At 40.5% G+C, this 15,527-nt stretch overlaps 1 protein-coding gene across 7 annotated transcripts in view; it reads left to right on the forward strand.

The window, feature by feature from the left end:
• Nucleotides 1-15,527, forward strand: part of FARS2 (phenylalanyl-tRNA synthetase 2, mitochondrial) — a 516,049-nt gene that overhangs the window by 446,571 nt on the left and 53,951 nt on the right. The window contains exon 8 of one of the 7 annotated variants that reach the window (XM_087437949.1): nt 1,691-2,323. The exons of the other annotated variants lie outside the window; for them this stretch is intronic. Coding sequence (XP_087294075.1) covers nt 1,691-1,709 — 19 coding nt within the window. The 3' untranslated portion in view covers nt 1,710-2,323. Of the gene's footprint in view, nt 1-1,690; nt 2,324-15,527 lie in introns of those variants that run through there. 7 annotated transcript variants of the gene reach the window in all.

A 15,527-nucleotide genomic window follows, 5' to 3' on the forward strand; every position in this document is an offset into this window, starting at 1 on the left:
GGGTTGTTTTGAATATTAACAAAGTACCAAAATAAAAAGTCCAGCACAGTAGAAGTAGCTGTCTCTTGTCTCCTTCTTCCATCCTCCTCTTTCCTGTGCTTTCTATGACAGCCATTCCTGACATCACAAGAGATGTTAGTGGCTCCACAGAGTTCAAATAGTATAATAAATTTAGGTTTCAAAACCTGAATTAGGGGCCAGCCCGGTGGTGTAGCAGTTAAGTTCATGTGCCCCACTTTGGTGGCCAAGGGTTCGCAGGTTTGGATCCTGGGTGCGGACCTATGCATGGCTCTTCAAGCCATGCTGAGGCTGCGTCCCACATAGAGGAACTAGAAGGACTTACAACTAGGATATACAACTATGTGCTCAGGCTTTGCGGAGAAAAAAGGAAAAAAAAGAGGAATATTGGCAACAGATGTTAGCTCAGGGCCAACCTTCCTAAAAAAAAAGAATTGCAACTTGTTTAAAAAAAAAAAAACAGCCTGAATTACTTAATTACAGAAATAAATCAGGTCGACCAATGCGTTCAGCTTGAGTTTTCCTTAGAGATAAACAGTCAGTCTCTCAGGGACCCTTCTGGTTTGCAGGCCCTTAGTCCCCTGTGACTGCTTGGGGGTGGCAGTGTCCAGAGGAGGAGAGCAGGGCTGGGTGCCTGGCTGCTGAGTAGTCCCTGAGGAATTGCACAGGCCTCCATGGCTGCCACACTTCCACCCCATCTTCTGCTGCTGCCCCTCTTAAGACCACTATTGCCCCTACTGAGCACCTGCTCTTCACTTTCCATCTCAACAACTCTGAAAGACAGGTGATTCCTGTTTCTCACATGAGAAACTCAAGGCTCAGAGGAGAGGCTTCAGTCCCCCAATCACACAGCTAGAAAGTGGCAGCGCCACGGTTCAAACTAAGGCATATCTGCCTGTAAAGGCCTTAGTCTCTCTGGTACGGTGCCTGCCTCTCCCCCCAGCTCCCTACCATCTGTCCGTCCTTGCTTTGTAATCCTGAATGGGTGGGTCTGTAGGGCTGGGGAGAGCTCCTGCACACCTTCTGCCAAATCACTGCTCCACAGCTGCTGTGGGCAGACACACTGTCAGGCATTCACTGAGGAAGCTGATGCCATAGATACACATGCCTGTGCTCCTTCCTATACCTCTCCCTAAAGTGGAACATGCAAAAAGTGTACGTATAGAATTCTGTCACCCTTCAGATACTTCCATTCCAATAAGCTTTCTGGGAGGAAGAAAAGGAGCCAAATGATGGCATATAACCTGCTCCCTAGCTTATCCTGACCTCTGGTGAGTGACCACAAACTTTTAAGGATCATGGCAATTTGGCATAATGACAGAGGTGCTGAGTTATGATTTTTTTTTTTTTTTTTTTTTTTTTACTCTCTTTACCTTTACTTGGGAATGGACACATTTTGACAAGGAAGAAGGCAAGTTACATACACTGTAGGTGAGTATACTCTGTGTTCCCAGAGGTGGCAGTGTTTTGGTTACAAAACATTAATGTCAATGTATATGAACAATGTTAACACGGTACATATTTCTATTTCAATTAACAAGCCAGAGGAAGCCAAAGAAATTATGTAAGTAAATTGGAAGAATACTATTCATTTTAGCAGATGTTAAAAATTTGTAAATTCTAGATGTTATAACAGTAAAATAAAGTTTATTTTTGGTTCATTCTTTTGTAGGACATACTTGCTCACCTAACAAATGGAACGGAAGTCTGGGAAAATAGACACAGGAAAATAAATTTAATTACCACGTTTACTTTTCATAGTACACGACAATTTCGCACGCTCGTAACATATCAAATGCACACGTCCACAGACATTCAGCACTTCCAGTCCTCTCGCTGATCCTGGGTGTGTCTGTGGGGAAGGTCTTGCATGCAAATGAGCATTTTTCAAGGTGGAGAGAATGCTGAGCAGCACTGCTCTAAGACATAGCTTTCACAGGAGCCTTTGCGTGTTTGGACAGGCCATTGCAGAGATGGGAACAGCAGTTTGACCCCTGGCCCCAGGGTGAATTTGGCCCAAGGGTGGCACAGCACCTGCCCAGCTGAGTGGGAGTCCCAGAGAGCACAGCGGAAGAGCATATTGCTGTCTTGCTCTTTGTTTTTCAAAGCCGTGAAATTTCATCCATATGTTTAAATCTCTCATTGGCTGATTGCTTTGTGCAGTTGATATGTACAGTGCACCAAAATAAAAATAAAAAAGTCTGTTTTGCAGCAAACTTGAATGGGAGAAAATGCTGCAGTTCTGTGTGGAGAGCTTATGTGAGCATATAAATCCCATTGTGCGTGTGTCTGTCTGAGCTGTGCTTTCAGAGTGCCGTTTATAAAATGTTGATCGTAGTTTTACTGATTTAGGTTCATTTAGAGCCTTTGTTATTGAAAAAGAGCCAAAGCACTTGCTAATTTAGGAGGCTGTTGTTGGGGTGTAAGAGTGAGAACGAAGGCAGAGGACTCTGTTAGGATCCAGGGGAAATATTGGCCGGTCTGTTCATGTTAGCAACAGAGTGCAGCCACCTCTGGGTTAAGCCAGTCTTATTCCCAAGGCACCACCAAAGAAAAGCGTCTTTGGGAGGATCATCTGTGGGCTTTATCCTTTGCTCTTCCTGCATTTGTGGCCCCGGGGTGGGGGAGTCAGGCCTTCTGGCAGAGTTGATTGATGTGGCTACAGTTGGTCTCCTCCTTATATCTCTTGCTGCTCCTTCTAAATCCTCATCTATAGCCCGAAACTAAAAAGAAAGCTAACTCACTCACAGAAAACAGAGCCTCTTGAAGCAAAATACTTTGTTAAGGAGAATCATAAAAATTAAGAAGGACAAAGCCAACAAAACCTCTGGAAAAGTCAGGAAGACTTGTGAGCATCTCCAAGATGTCCATAATTACTGTGGTTTTGTTGCCAGACACACACACAGGTTCTTTACCCACCACACAAGAGGGGCCAAATAAAAACTGGAACTCCAGGCTTGTAGCAAGGAAAGGGTTTTTATTTTGGGTGATGTCAGCCGGGAGACGAGAGTGAGCCCTCAAATTTGTCTCGTCTCCTGAAAGATGGGAGGCAAGGGGTTGTAAAGTTTGCGAGAAATGAAATGCAGCTGCTTATAGAGATGGGCGGCCCGTGGCCTTGCTGGTGGGCGCCTTCCCACCAGCCTGCGTCTGGCCTTCTGCGGCTGCTTGCGGGGAGGGCGATGGTGAGATAAGGGAATCCGCAGTGGGTGTCCTCGGTTGTCTGTCTCTGTGGTGGAGGGTGGATTCTGGTGTCAGGAAGCCAGGGAGTTGGGGTCTGGGAAGCTTCAGCTTTTTGATAGTCTCTGGATATCACTTTCCCTGTAACAAACCTCAAGAACTGGTAATTAGCCGAAACTTCAGTGTGAGCCCAGCGTGAGGCCACTTGGGCTTTTAACAATTTGTGAAGTTCAGGGATACGAAGGTTTAAAAAACCAATATTTACATATGAATGTAACTTAGAGAAGCAGGGAAAGGGGATGAGTGCTTTTGGTTTTAACCCCATATATGCTGGGTTTAATGTAAGGGAACTGATATCAGGGCCGGCTGAAGAAATGGATGCTCCTGAAGGAGCTGATATGAGAAAAAAACAGTGGAGAATAATAATATTACTGTTTATTGAGCATTTTATATGTGCCAGACACTGTTCCACATGCTTTAAGTGTATCAACCTCATTTAATCCGTACAAACCTCCATTACCCCCATTTTATCTTTAAGAAAACTGAAGTTCAAAGAAGTTAAATATCTTGCCCAAGGTCATACAACTAGTAATTGGCAGAGCCAGGATTTGACCCAGAGGGTCTGATGATAGAGCCTACACATTTAAAAAATTTATAACACGTCATCTATTACATTTCACCTGTATCCTTACCCACTCCCTCCCAACACCTTTTTTTTTAATTAATGTTTTAATAGTTTATAACGTGAAATTTTTGGTTGTACATTTTTGTTTGTCCATCACCATATACATGTCTCCCTTCACTCCTTGTGCCCACCCCCTACCCCCATTGCCCCTGGTAACCACAATACAGTTTTCTCTGTCCATGTGTTGGTTTATCTTCCACATATGAGTGAGATTGTATGGTGTTTGTCTTTCTCTTTCTGGCTTATTTCACTTAACGTAATACCCTCCAGGTCCATCCATGTTGTTGCAAATGGGACAATTTTGTCTTTTTCTATGGCTGAGTAGTATTCTATTGTCTATATATATATATATATATATATATATATATACCACATTTTTTGATCCAATCGTCAGTCGAGGGACACTTGAGTTGCTTCCACTTCTTGGCTATAGTGAATAATGCTGCGATGAACATAGGGGTGCATAAACCTCTTTGGATTGTTGATTTCAGGTTTGTTGGATAGATTCCCAGTAGTGGCATAGCTGGATCATAGGGTATTTCTATTTTTAATTTTTTGAGGAATCTGCATACCGTTTTCCATAGAGGCTGCACCAGTTTGCATTCCCACCAGCTGTGTATGAGGGTTCCTGTTTCTCCACATCCTCTCCAACATTTGTTGTTTTTTGTCTTGGTGATTATAGCCATTCTAACGGGCGTGAGGTGATATCTTAGTGCTGTTTTTATTTGCATTTCCCTGATGATTACTGATGTTGAACATCTTTTCATGTGCCTATTGGCCATCTGTATATCTTCTTTGGAGAACTGTCTGTTCATTTCCTCTGCCCATTTTTTGACCGGGTTGTTTGTTTTTTTGTTGTTCAGTTGTGTGAGTTCTTTACATATTATGGAGATTAACCCCTTGTCAAATATATGTTTTGCAAATATTTTCTCCCAGCTGGTGGGTTGTCTGTTCATTTTGATTCTGGTTTCATTTGTCTTGTAGAAGCTCTTTAATCTGATAAAGTCCCACTTGCTTATTTTTTCTTTAGTTTCCCTAGTCTGGGTAGGCATGGCATCTGAAAAGATTCCTTTGTGACCAATGTCAAATAGTGTGTTGCCTATATTTTCTTCTATGAGTTTTATAGTTTCAGGTCTCACCTTCAGGTCTTTGATCCATTTTGAGTTAATTTTTGTGAAAGGTGATAGCAGATGGTCCACTTTCATTCTTTTGCATGTGGCTGTCCAGTTTTCCCAACACCATTTATTGAAGAGACTTTCCTTTCTCCATTGTATGTTCTTAGCTCTTTTGTCGAAAATTAGCTGTCCGTATATGTGTTGTTTTATTTCTGGGCTTCCAATTCTGTTCCATTGATCTGCCAAGACCTTTTTTTTAAATGTACAATTCAGTGGCTTTTAGCATATTCACAGAGTTGTGCATCTATCACCACAGTCAATTTTAGAATATTTTCACTACCCCAAAAAGAAACCCAGGAACTCTTAGCCACCACTCCACAATATCGTCTTTCTCCCTCTCCCCCAGCCCTAGGCAACCACTGATCTGCTTCTTATTTCTATAGATTTGCCTATTCTGGACATTTCCTATACATGGAATCATATAATATGTGGTCCTTTGTGACTGGCTTTTTTTACTTGGCATAATGCTTTCATAATTCATCCATGTTGTAGCATGTATTAGTACTTCCCTTGTTTTTATTGCTGAATAACAATAATAATAATAATAATAAGGCTAATAATGTTGAGCATCTTTTCATGTACTTATTTTCCCATCTATTTTCTTGAAGCCAATCTCATTTCATCCATACATACTCATGTATGTACCTATAACCAAAAAAAAACACCTTTCAAAAAGCATAACCACAATATTTGTCACTACATAGAAAAATTATTTAATTATTAAATATGCAGTCAGTGTTCAAATTTTTCTGTTTTCCCTGTTTGTTTCATACTTTCTTTTTTCAGTGGTTGGTTGAATCCAGATCCAGACAAGGCCCACACTTGCATTTGGTTGATACATCTCTTAGGTCCCTTGTAATTTATGTTTCCTCTCCCCCTCATTTTTGGTCATTTTTGTTGTTGAAGAAATTGGGTTGTTTGTCCCTCATTTCAAAATTTTACCTGTTGCATCCCCGTGGTGTTATTTAACATGTTCTTCTGTCCTCTGTATTTCCTACAAAGTGGTAGTTGAATCTGGGGGCTTAATCAGATTTAAGTTTGATTTGGGGTGGGGGGCAAGACCAATTCATGGTGGTGTTCTGTAATTCCATATATCTGTCTTTTCGTGCTGCAAAGATTGATCAGTAGATTTAGGTGTTGTCAGCTTAATATATCTATGATAAAGTTTCCCCATCAGCTTTTTACCTAATGGTTTGAGCAGCCATGATGAGCATTGCCTAGATCCATTATTCATCAAGGGGAACTTGCTTTCCTAATCACCCTAGTCAAATGCCTCCCAAGAATGCAACAGTACTCTTTCTACTTTACCCTATTTCTCTTATATTGCAAAGGCATGAAAATGAGGAATTAAGGAGACATTTTATTTTTTATGTTAATTGTATAATAATTGACTCAACTCTTCTGTGCTAGACTGAAAACTACCTGAGGGCAGGAACTAGGTCTGTCTTGTTTACTCCTGGGTCCTCAGTGCCCAACCACCCTAAGCCTGGCCCGTGGTCAGAACTTACTAAGTAGATGTGGAGTTAGTGGGTGAATATCATGTGCTTGTTACTGTACACTCTTCTGAAGACTTCCTGTGATGACCAGTGTTGGCCACATGTTTGCTGATAGATATTTATTGACTTCTCTGTTTTCAGATGATGCCACTGTTGAACAGTAAATCAGGTGAAACAGGCTGTAACTTAAGGATGTACAACGGGAGACATTTAGAATATCAAATTCAAGAGTGACAATTCAGAATGCAAGGGGCATTTTTTCTTTTTAACCAAAACCTCTTTTATCTAACTGAACCAAAAAATATGTGATCTTTTTCTTCCCTGAATTCGTGGCCCCAGTTCTCCTCTCCTAACTGAATAGCTAATGAAAGGTTGAGCCTATTCCTGCTTAGCCTGTGAAATCTGACTCTCAGTCCAAAGCGATGGGGCTCCTTTTTTGGATTTGAAAAGAAAATGTTTTTATTAAATTCTAGTTTATTAGATTCAGGTTAGAAGTGTTGCAAGAAGAGGGAAATTTTATCTAGAATCTTCCTGTTTATATTGAATCTTTGGTTCTTCTAAACCAATGTATGTCTCCCCAGTCTTCCTATGGAAGATGGCAGGAGTGTTTCCAATCCCACTTGGAGCCTCACCTCTTGCAACTTGTGCAGAGCACATCGTTTGCAACATAGTCAGGATCTGAGATTTGTCTCCTGCCTCCCCCTACCCTTCTTACCTACTGATTCAGTTAAACTTGTCTGAAGAAAAAGGCTCCCTGTGGCTGAAGGAAAGCACTTAGTGCTAACATGGGACTTTGAAAGCAGAAGATGCTTTTTTTGGGGAAAAAAAGGCAGTTGTAAGGGTACAATCAGTGCCCTTGTGTGTGGACATTCTCTCAGGCTTCAACACAAAGAAGAGCTTTATGTGGACTTAGTACAAGTTATGGGTTATGCGGCCAGCCAAGAGCTGTAACTATCACTAGTTCGTCATTGACGTGACACTAAGAAACAGAGTGTACGTCTTTCCAAGACAAGATAATTCCAAGTTCAGGTTCTGCAACATCATTCAGCCCATCTGAAAAGCTGTAGTTGATTTTATATACTACAGTCCATTCAAAACTAATCCTGCAAAGCATAGTGTGTTTACTTTTACATGAGACAGCTTCCAAATGTGGCTTCTTTTTAGTGTGACACAAACCCTTTGTGGACTCTCTCTGTCATACCACAGAAATTGTCATAGCCACAATGTCATTTGTCTCCCAGAAGCTTGAGAACCACTTTTAAAACATGTCATATGCTTTCCTATTAAAAAGTGATGTTTAAATAGTAGTTAGGCTCCTATTTAGCATGCAGTGTAGCATGCAATTTGCAGTGCACAACAGTAAAAAAGAAAACAACAACAACAAAACACTGCTGCAATACCAGTAGTTAAAACTAAAGCAGTTACATCAAACACATTTAGAAGTAGTTTTAAAATTTTTATCTTGATGTAGTCACTTAAGAAAAAGGAAAGGATAAAAAAGTAGTTGGAGACATTTATGGTGATTCTGAGGGAGACTTCTGAGTTCTTCAGAGGCTTACCTGTTGTTGTCATTAGGTCTTCATCTCACTGGTGTTACTCTAAAACTTAGGAGCCATTGTTCAACCTTTATGCAGATGTTTTGAAAGAAAGAAGGGCAGACAAATATTAAGAGAGTGTGTCTTTAGTCTATTCATTCAACAGCATTTGTCAAGTACTTAGCATATGCTAACCTCTAGAGCAGTAGTTCTCAAACTTTTTGGTCTCAAGATCCCCTTAACATGCTTAAAAATTATTAAGGACACCAGGGAGCTTTTGTTTATGTGGGGTTGTATCTACTGATGTCAATCATATTAAAAATTTTTAATGTAATATTTTAAAATATTTTATTAATTCATTTAGATGTAATAAAACCATTGCATGTTAACATAACATAATTTTATGAAAAATAACTAAAAATTTTAATGAAAAGAGTGGCATTGATTTACATTTTTTTAAATCTCTCTAATGTCTCGCTTAGTAGAAGACAGCAGGGTTCTTATATCTGCTTTTGTATTTAATCTAGTGCTCTAAGTTGTTTTGGTTGAAGTATATGAAGAAAATCTGACCTTGCCACAGATATGTTGTTGAAAAAGGGAGAAGTGTCTTAATAGCCTTTTGAGAAAATTGTAGATATTCTTCTATGATATTACACCAAAACTCAACAAGTGGTAGTTTCTTAAAAGTTAGTTGCATTGAGAAATCTGAAACAATATCAATGAACTTTTTTATGTTACATTAAAATCCATTAGTCTGTCTTGCAGTTTGAATAGATCTTTTACCCATGCATGATTTTGTGACATCATGCATTAGTCAATTGGAAAATATTGTTCACTGAGTTACACAACTCTTTCAAATGTTGACACATTTCATTATCCAAGATTTAAAAATCACATTCATCAATATCACCACCTGTCTCATCAGAAATGTCTTAACTATTGGGAAGCATTGGCAGATACAAGTTTTCCAAAATTCAAATTGTTGCTTGAATTTTATCATTGGCGAAATATACTGTCAGTTCTTGAAGTAGCAGGCTCACTTCATTCATTTTTGCAAAAATCTCTGCCATCATGCATCTGTGTGGTTCTTTCACCTAAAATGGTGTTCCATGAAGCAAATTGCTAGTTCATCTTGCAATTGAAATGATCACAGAGAGCTTTTCCCTGAGACAACCCTTGTCCTTCAATGTGTAACAGAAGTGCTGTATATGCATTTCCTGTTTAGTCACGCAGAATATAGAAAAGACATGTACACGAGAGTTGAGACTTAATAAAGGTGATAATTTTTACTGCTTTTTCAAGGACATTCTTAAGTGAAACTGAATTGTTTTTTCCCTGCAAGTTTGAGATGGTAAGACATTCAATGACACTAGTACAGGTTGATGCTGCTACCGTGATCCGTGCTAAGGCACCATGAGTTTTATCCGTTCTTATTTTTGCACTGACATTGTAAATGTCAACGCAGTGAAAAGTGCAAATAAAGTCTTATTGTTATGAAATAGTTTTTGACCTTGTGAGCCCCTGAAAGGATCTTGGGGACGCCCAGAGGCCTACACTAGATATACAGCTTGATCTATACAAGACTTTTTTCTTGTAGAGAGGGAAGACAGATAATAAACTAACCAAAATAAAGCAGGGCAGTATGCCAGAGGGGTGTTTGAGGTTGGACGGCCATGAAAGGCTTCTCAGAGAAGGTAACATGTAAGGTGAAACTTAAGAGGACGTAGAGGAGAACAGCCGGTTCAGGCCGCACAGCAAGGCTGTTCCAGGAACAGAAAGAGCACCATGTTGCTAAGCATAGTGAGTGAAGGGGACTTGGTGAGAGAGAAGGGCAGTGAGATAGTCAAGGGCCACCCCAGATTGGGCCTTAGAAACCAAGGTAAGGAGCTAGATTTTATTGAGTTCAGTGAGGACTTGGAGGGAACTGAGCCAAAGTGAAAGGTGATGGCCATCTTGTACTGTCCCCAGGAGGCTGCGTCTTCACCCGCTTCCACCTCCTGTCTTCTCTAGATGACCATAGCTCGGCTTCAGGTTCTAACTGCTGGTTGTAAAGTTGTGAATGTAAGTGGGAAAGTCCCAAAAGATTACATATAGTAGGATACTCTTTTTATAAAATAAAAGATAACTTCTAAAAATATTATAGTTGTGATGGAGGCTATACAGAAAGGAAACCAAGGGGACAATAAGTAGAAATTGAGAATAGTGATTACCTCAGATAGGGGAGCCAGGAGGACCCGCTGGGAGGAGACTGCGCAGAGAGACATAGGTCCGTGTCAAAGCTCCAGATCTGGTGTTGAGTGGTGGCTTCATGGATGTTTATTATCTCGTGTTATGAAGAACAGATGAATGAGTGAAAGCAAGCAGGCCATGTATGGACCAAGCATAAGAGTGTCAGATCATGTCTGACCCAAGTGTGTGCACCTGGTGTTTAATATAAAAAGAAAATTGGAGTAGAGAAGAAACAAATCTAACACCTTTGTCATTTCCTCACAAACCAAAAGGCAGCTTCCTAGCTCATTCTGACCATAGCTATGCAAATATCAGCTGTAGCATCTGGTTAAGAACTTGGGTCCTGGGGTAAAACTGCTCGGATTCAAATCTTTGCTTTATACACTACCAACTGTGCAACCTTGGGCACATCACAAACCCCTCCAGGCCTTAGTGTCTTCATCTGTAATGTGGGATCGTAGCAGAATCCCTCTCTAGGGTTGGGGAGAAGATTTAATAGGATAATACCTGTAAAGTGCTTGTTACAAGGTTCTCAGTCACGTTTGCAGGGCAGGTGAGAATTCTGTTTCCTGTAAATAGTTCCTGCTCCTTTTCATTTCTTTTTTCTTTATGTAACCAGGGGAAACCAAGAATGAAGCATGTTTGTTTTTTGTTTTGTTTGTGAGGAAAAGGTTGTTGAATCTATTCTTAAGAATGTTTGAATTACATTCTCTTTGCCTGAGGATGATATTTTTATCTTATATGATTGTTCTTTGAACAAGCAGTAAAAAAACAAAATGAAATTGGGAGGCTCCGTGCTTTCTTCCTGAAAAGAGGCTTCAGGGCTTTGGGCCAAAATGTGGCTTGAAATGAATTTTAGAAGCAGCCACAGCAGGTAGTCACAGTGGTGAGGGGCCCTGCTGGTGACAGGCACATTTCCCCAAGGACAGGGGAAATGCCCTGCAGGGCGCATGCTGGGCTGCCCACCGTGCAGGGACCTGCCGAGGAAGAGTGGGCTCTGTGGGAAAGGAAGGGCCGCCCCAATGGGTTACACGGGAGGCTGCACCAGGCAAGTGTTTTACGTTTCAGTGCACTTTTCCCTGCACTGCATGATTTCAGTTTTCTCTTATAGTGGTTTAGATCTGCCAGATTAGACCTTTTTCCTAAGGGAGGGGCTGGCACCGGGCTGTCAGCTTTCAGAGACCTGAGGTGGCAGCCACCAGTGCCCCTCCTCACCAGGTTCAAAAGGAGCAGAGGATTCTGGTTCCATGATGAAGAGGAGCTGCCAAGACCCGGCATGTGACCAGGAACAAGGAGCAGACAAACATTTCCATGCAGGAAATGATATGGGAACTCTTTTGCCGCAGCGTCACTTCCCTTTGTGGTCATCAGGAAAAATACATGCACAGGTAATGCTTTCGTGGCGTGAGTCTCAGGATTGCCTATGCCCATGAGGTGTCTGGAGGGCAAGCTCTGAGTCCCTGGGCTGTTCCACAAGCCAAGGAGGAGAGTACTTGGGAGAGAGCAAGAGGCCACAGCTTAGCGAGAGGGGAGGACAGGACTCCTCCCAGGACTGAGTGTGGCAGGAGCACAGCTCTTCCTGCACTGGACGCAGTGCTCTACCAGCTGACCAACCAGGACTCAGAATGTCCTCGACGGAAGGATCTTAGAGGCCATCGAGTCCCCCATACGTGCTTCACTCACTCCCCTCAACCCTCCATCACAGCAGCCCATTGTATTCTAGAACAGATCCCTATGATTGTTAGGGAATTCCTCTTTATATTGAGCTGAAATCTGCCTCCCCAGAACTTCCATAGATTAATTCTAATTCAAGTCTCTAGTAACGTAAAATTTATCTGTCCCATTTCAAAATTCACACATTCAGCATATGATTACTGGGAACTATATGTGGCAGGCACTGTGCTAGAGGCCGTGCAGACAGAGAAGGCACGTGAGGCCCGCTGAGAACAGCTGGATTGAGAGCTTTGTGACACTTGGCAAGCTGAGCTCAGTCTCTCCATTGATATAATGGGAATCTATAATATCTACTTACCTCATTGGATTGCTGTGAGGAGCCCCCGATATAGGACGTGAAATACTTGCGCTGCCCTTGGCACATAGTAGGTGTCCAATAGTGTGTTTTCTGAAATCTTATCATCATTATATTATTATTAAGCACAGATCTTGCCAAACATAGGAGAGATGAGATGGGACCCCGGGCGCTCATTAGGCAGAATCCTGTGCCCCAGAGCCTCACAGTGCAGTGGATTCAGAAGCAGGAGTAGTCACATCAAGTTGCATGATCAGGGGAGTCTTCCCAGGCTGCAGCTGTGAATAGGAATGGGGTGATCTAGGACAGAGTTTAGGGGGATGCAGAGGGGAAGATGATTTGAGAGCAAGAGTCAGATGGGGAAATTGGCAGTATATGGAATGGACAAAACAGAAGAGGTTCAAGGAACTTCCATAGGTAGTTTCCATAAATTCTGCCAAAGTAGGGCTTAGGTGACTGAACAAAAGCATATTTTTCTGAAATTACTCAGTGGGCCCAGGCCAAGACAAAAGTGTTCTTGTTCCTCAAGTTTCCAAGGAACTTAAATTTTTCTTTAACTTGCTTATTATTTTTTTTTCTATTTTTAAATTAAGGTATATTTACATACAGTAAAAATCATCTTTTTGTGGACAGTTCTACAAGTTTTGACAAAAGCGAAAACAGTCATGTGTCACTTAATGACAAGGATACATTCTGAGAAATGTGTCATTAGGCAATCTTGTCATCGTGTGAATGTCATAGAGTGTACTTACACAAACCTAGATGGTATGGCCTACTACGCACCTGGGCTATGTGGTACTAATCTTATGGGACCACTGTGGTATATGTGGTCTGTCGTTGACTGAAACGTTACTATATGTCACATGATTGTAGTCATGTAATGACTGCCAACCATGATATAGAACAGTCCCACCATCCCCCCTAAATTCCCTTTTCCCTTGTGCCCCTTTAGTCGACCCTGCCTCCCACTCTCAGCTTGCAGAATCCACTGATCTGTTTTCTGACCCTATACTTTTGCCCTTACCAGAATGTCATATAAATGGAATTATATGGTATATAACTTTTTGAATCTGATTTCTTTCATGTAGCGTGATGCCTTTGAGATTCATCCATGTTGTTGTGTGTTAGTAGTTTGTTCCTTTTTACTGCTGAGTAGTATTCCATTGTGTGAATGAACAACAGTTTGTTTATCCATTTCCCAGGTGAGGGGTATTTAGACTGTTTCCAGTTTTGGGCAAATATAAATAAAGCTGCTATAAACATTCACATCCAGGTGTTGGCGTGAACATAAGTTTTCATTTCACTTGGGTAGATAGCCAAGAGTGGGATTGCTGGGTCATATGGTAAGTGTATGTTTAACTTTGTAAGAAACTGCCACACTGTTCCAAGTGGCTGTACCATTTTACCTTCCTGCCAGCAATGTAAGTTAGTTCCAGTTGCTCAGCATCCTCACCAGCACTTGATATTGTCAGATTTTTGTTTGTTGGTTGGTTTATCTGTTTTTTAGCTAGTCTAATAGACATAGTGATAAATTATTGTGCTTTTAATTTGCATTTTTCTAATATCAAAGAATGTTGAATATCTTTTCATGTGCTTATTTGCCATCTGTGTATCTTTGGTGAATTGTCTGTTCATATCTTTTGTCCATTTTTTAAATTGAGTTTTTCTTTTTATTAAGGTCCAATTTATCAATTTTTTTCTTTTATGGATTTGTATGTTTGGTATTGTATCTAAGAAGTCTTTACCCAATCCAAGATCACAAAGATTTTCTTCTAGATGTTTTAGAGTTTTGGGTTTTACTTAAATTCAATTTGAATTAAGTTTTGCAAGAGTTGCAGGGTGTGAATCGAGGTTCCTTTTTTACTTTTTTTATTTATGGCTATCCAGTTGTTCCAGGACCGTGTTCAATAGACTCTCCTTTCTCCATGGAATTGCATTTTCACTTGTTTCAGAAATCAATTGACCATGTATGTGTGGGCCTATTTGGGATTTTGTATTCTCTTCATTTATCTATGGTTCTGTTCTTTGTTTAATACTACACTGGCTTGATTACTGTTGCTTTATAGGTAATCTTGACGTTAAGTAGTGCAAGCCCTCAAACTTTGTTCTTTTTCAAAATTTTTTTGGGTGTTCCTTTGCTTTTCCATAAAAAATTTAAATTTGGTTGATTTCTACAAAAACTTTTGCACAGGCTTTGATTGGAATTGTATTGAATCTATAGATTAGTCTGGGAAGAATCGACATTAGAAATACTATTGAGTCTGTCGATCCATGACTATAGTATATCTCACCATTTATTTAGATCTTCTTTGATTTATTTCATCATTTTCAGCATACATATCTGACACATTTTCTAAGATTTATTCTTACTTATTTCATGTTTTTTGATGCTGTTGCAAATGGTACTGTTTTTATTATTTCAGTTGTTTACTGCTAGTTTATAGGAACATAATTGATTTTTGAATATTGACCTTGTATCTTGCAACCTTACTAAGTTTAGTAGCTTGTTTATAGATTCTTTGGGGTTTTCTCTGTAGACAAATCATGTCATCTGTGAATAAGAGAATTTTATTTCTTCCTTTCCAATACATACGCCTTTTATTTCTTTTTCTTGCTTTATTACACTGGCTAGCACCTTAAATATGATGTTTGTTATTATTTATTATTAATTTATTATTCATAGGTTTATCATATTGGTCCTGTTGGGAAAAGTCATCAAGTGTCTATCAAGTGTCAAGTTTTATATATGGCACTGCAGGGCATATAAAGAAAAATAGAACATTAAGCCAATCGCCAAGAAGCTTAGGATTATGTAGGAAATGTAAGATATTTTCCCAAATAAGAATAACACTAGGTAAAAAGTATAGGTGATACCATAGTCCCTTAGCGTCAGGTCCTAAGTGGGTGAAGCCCTGAGTGGGGTTGAGAAGGAGGCAGGCAGTTTCCTATCCCTGCTCAGAAGGCTTCTTAGAACTGCACAATGGATCAGAGATGGCCCCTGATTTGTTCCCAATGTTTTGGGTTGGGTTACATGCTAGCCCAAGAGATGAAGTAGGTTTAGGAATAAATACGGCCTGGCCAGGCCTAAGGGAGGTAGCAATTTGCACCTGTTTGTTATGATTCTGGCAGGAAGGGCAATTTCTAGCACACAATACCTGAGGGAAAAAATGCTCAGCAAATACA

This window comes from Ceratotherium simum, chromosome 13, assembly GCF_057802395.1.
Source record: "Ceratotherium simum simum isolate JZ-2026a chromosome 13, ASM5780239v1, whole genome shotgun sequence".
Taxonomy (NCBI): Eukaryota; Metazoa; Chordata; class Mammalia; order Perissodactyla; family Rhinocerotidae; genus Ceratotherium; species Ceratotherium simum.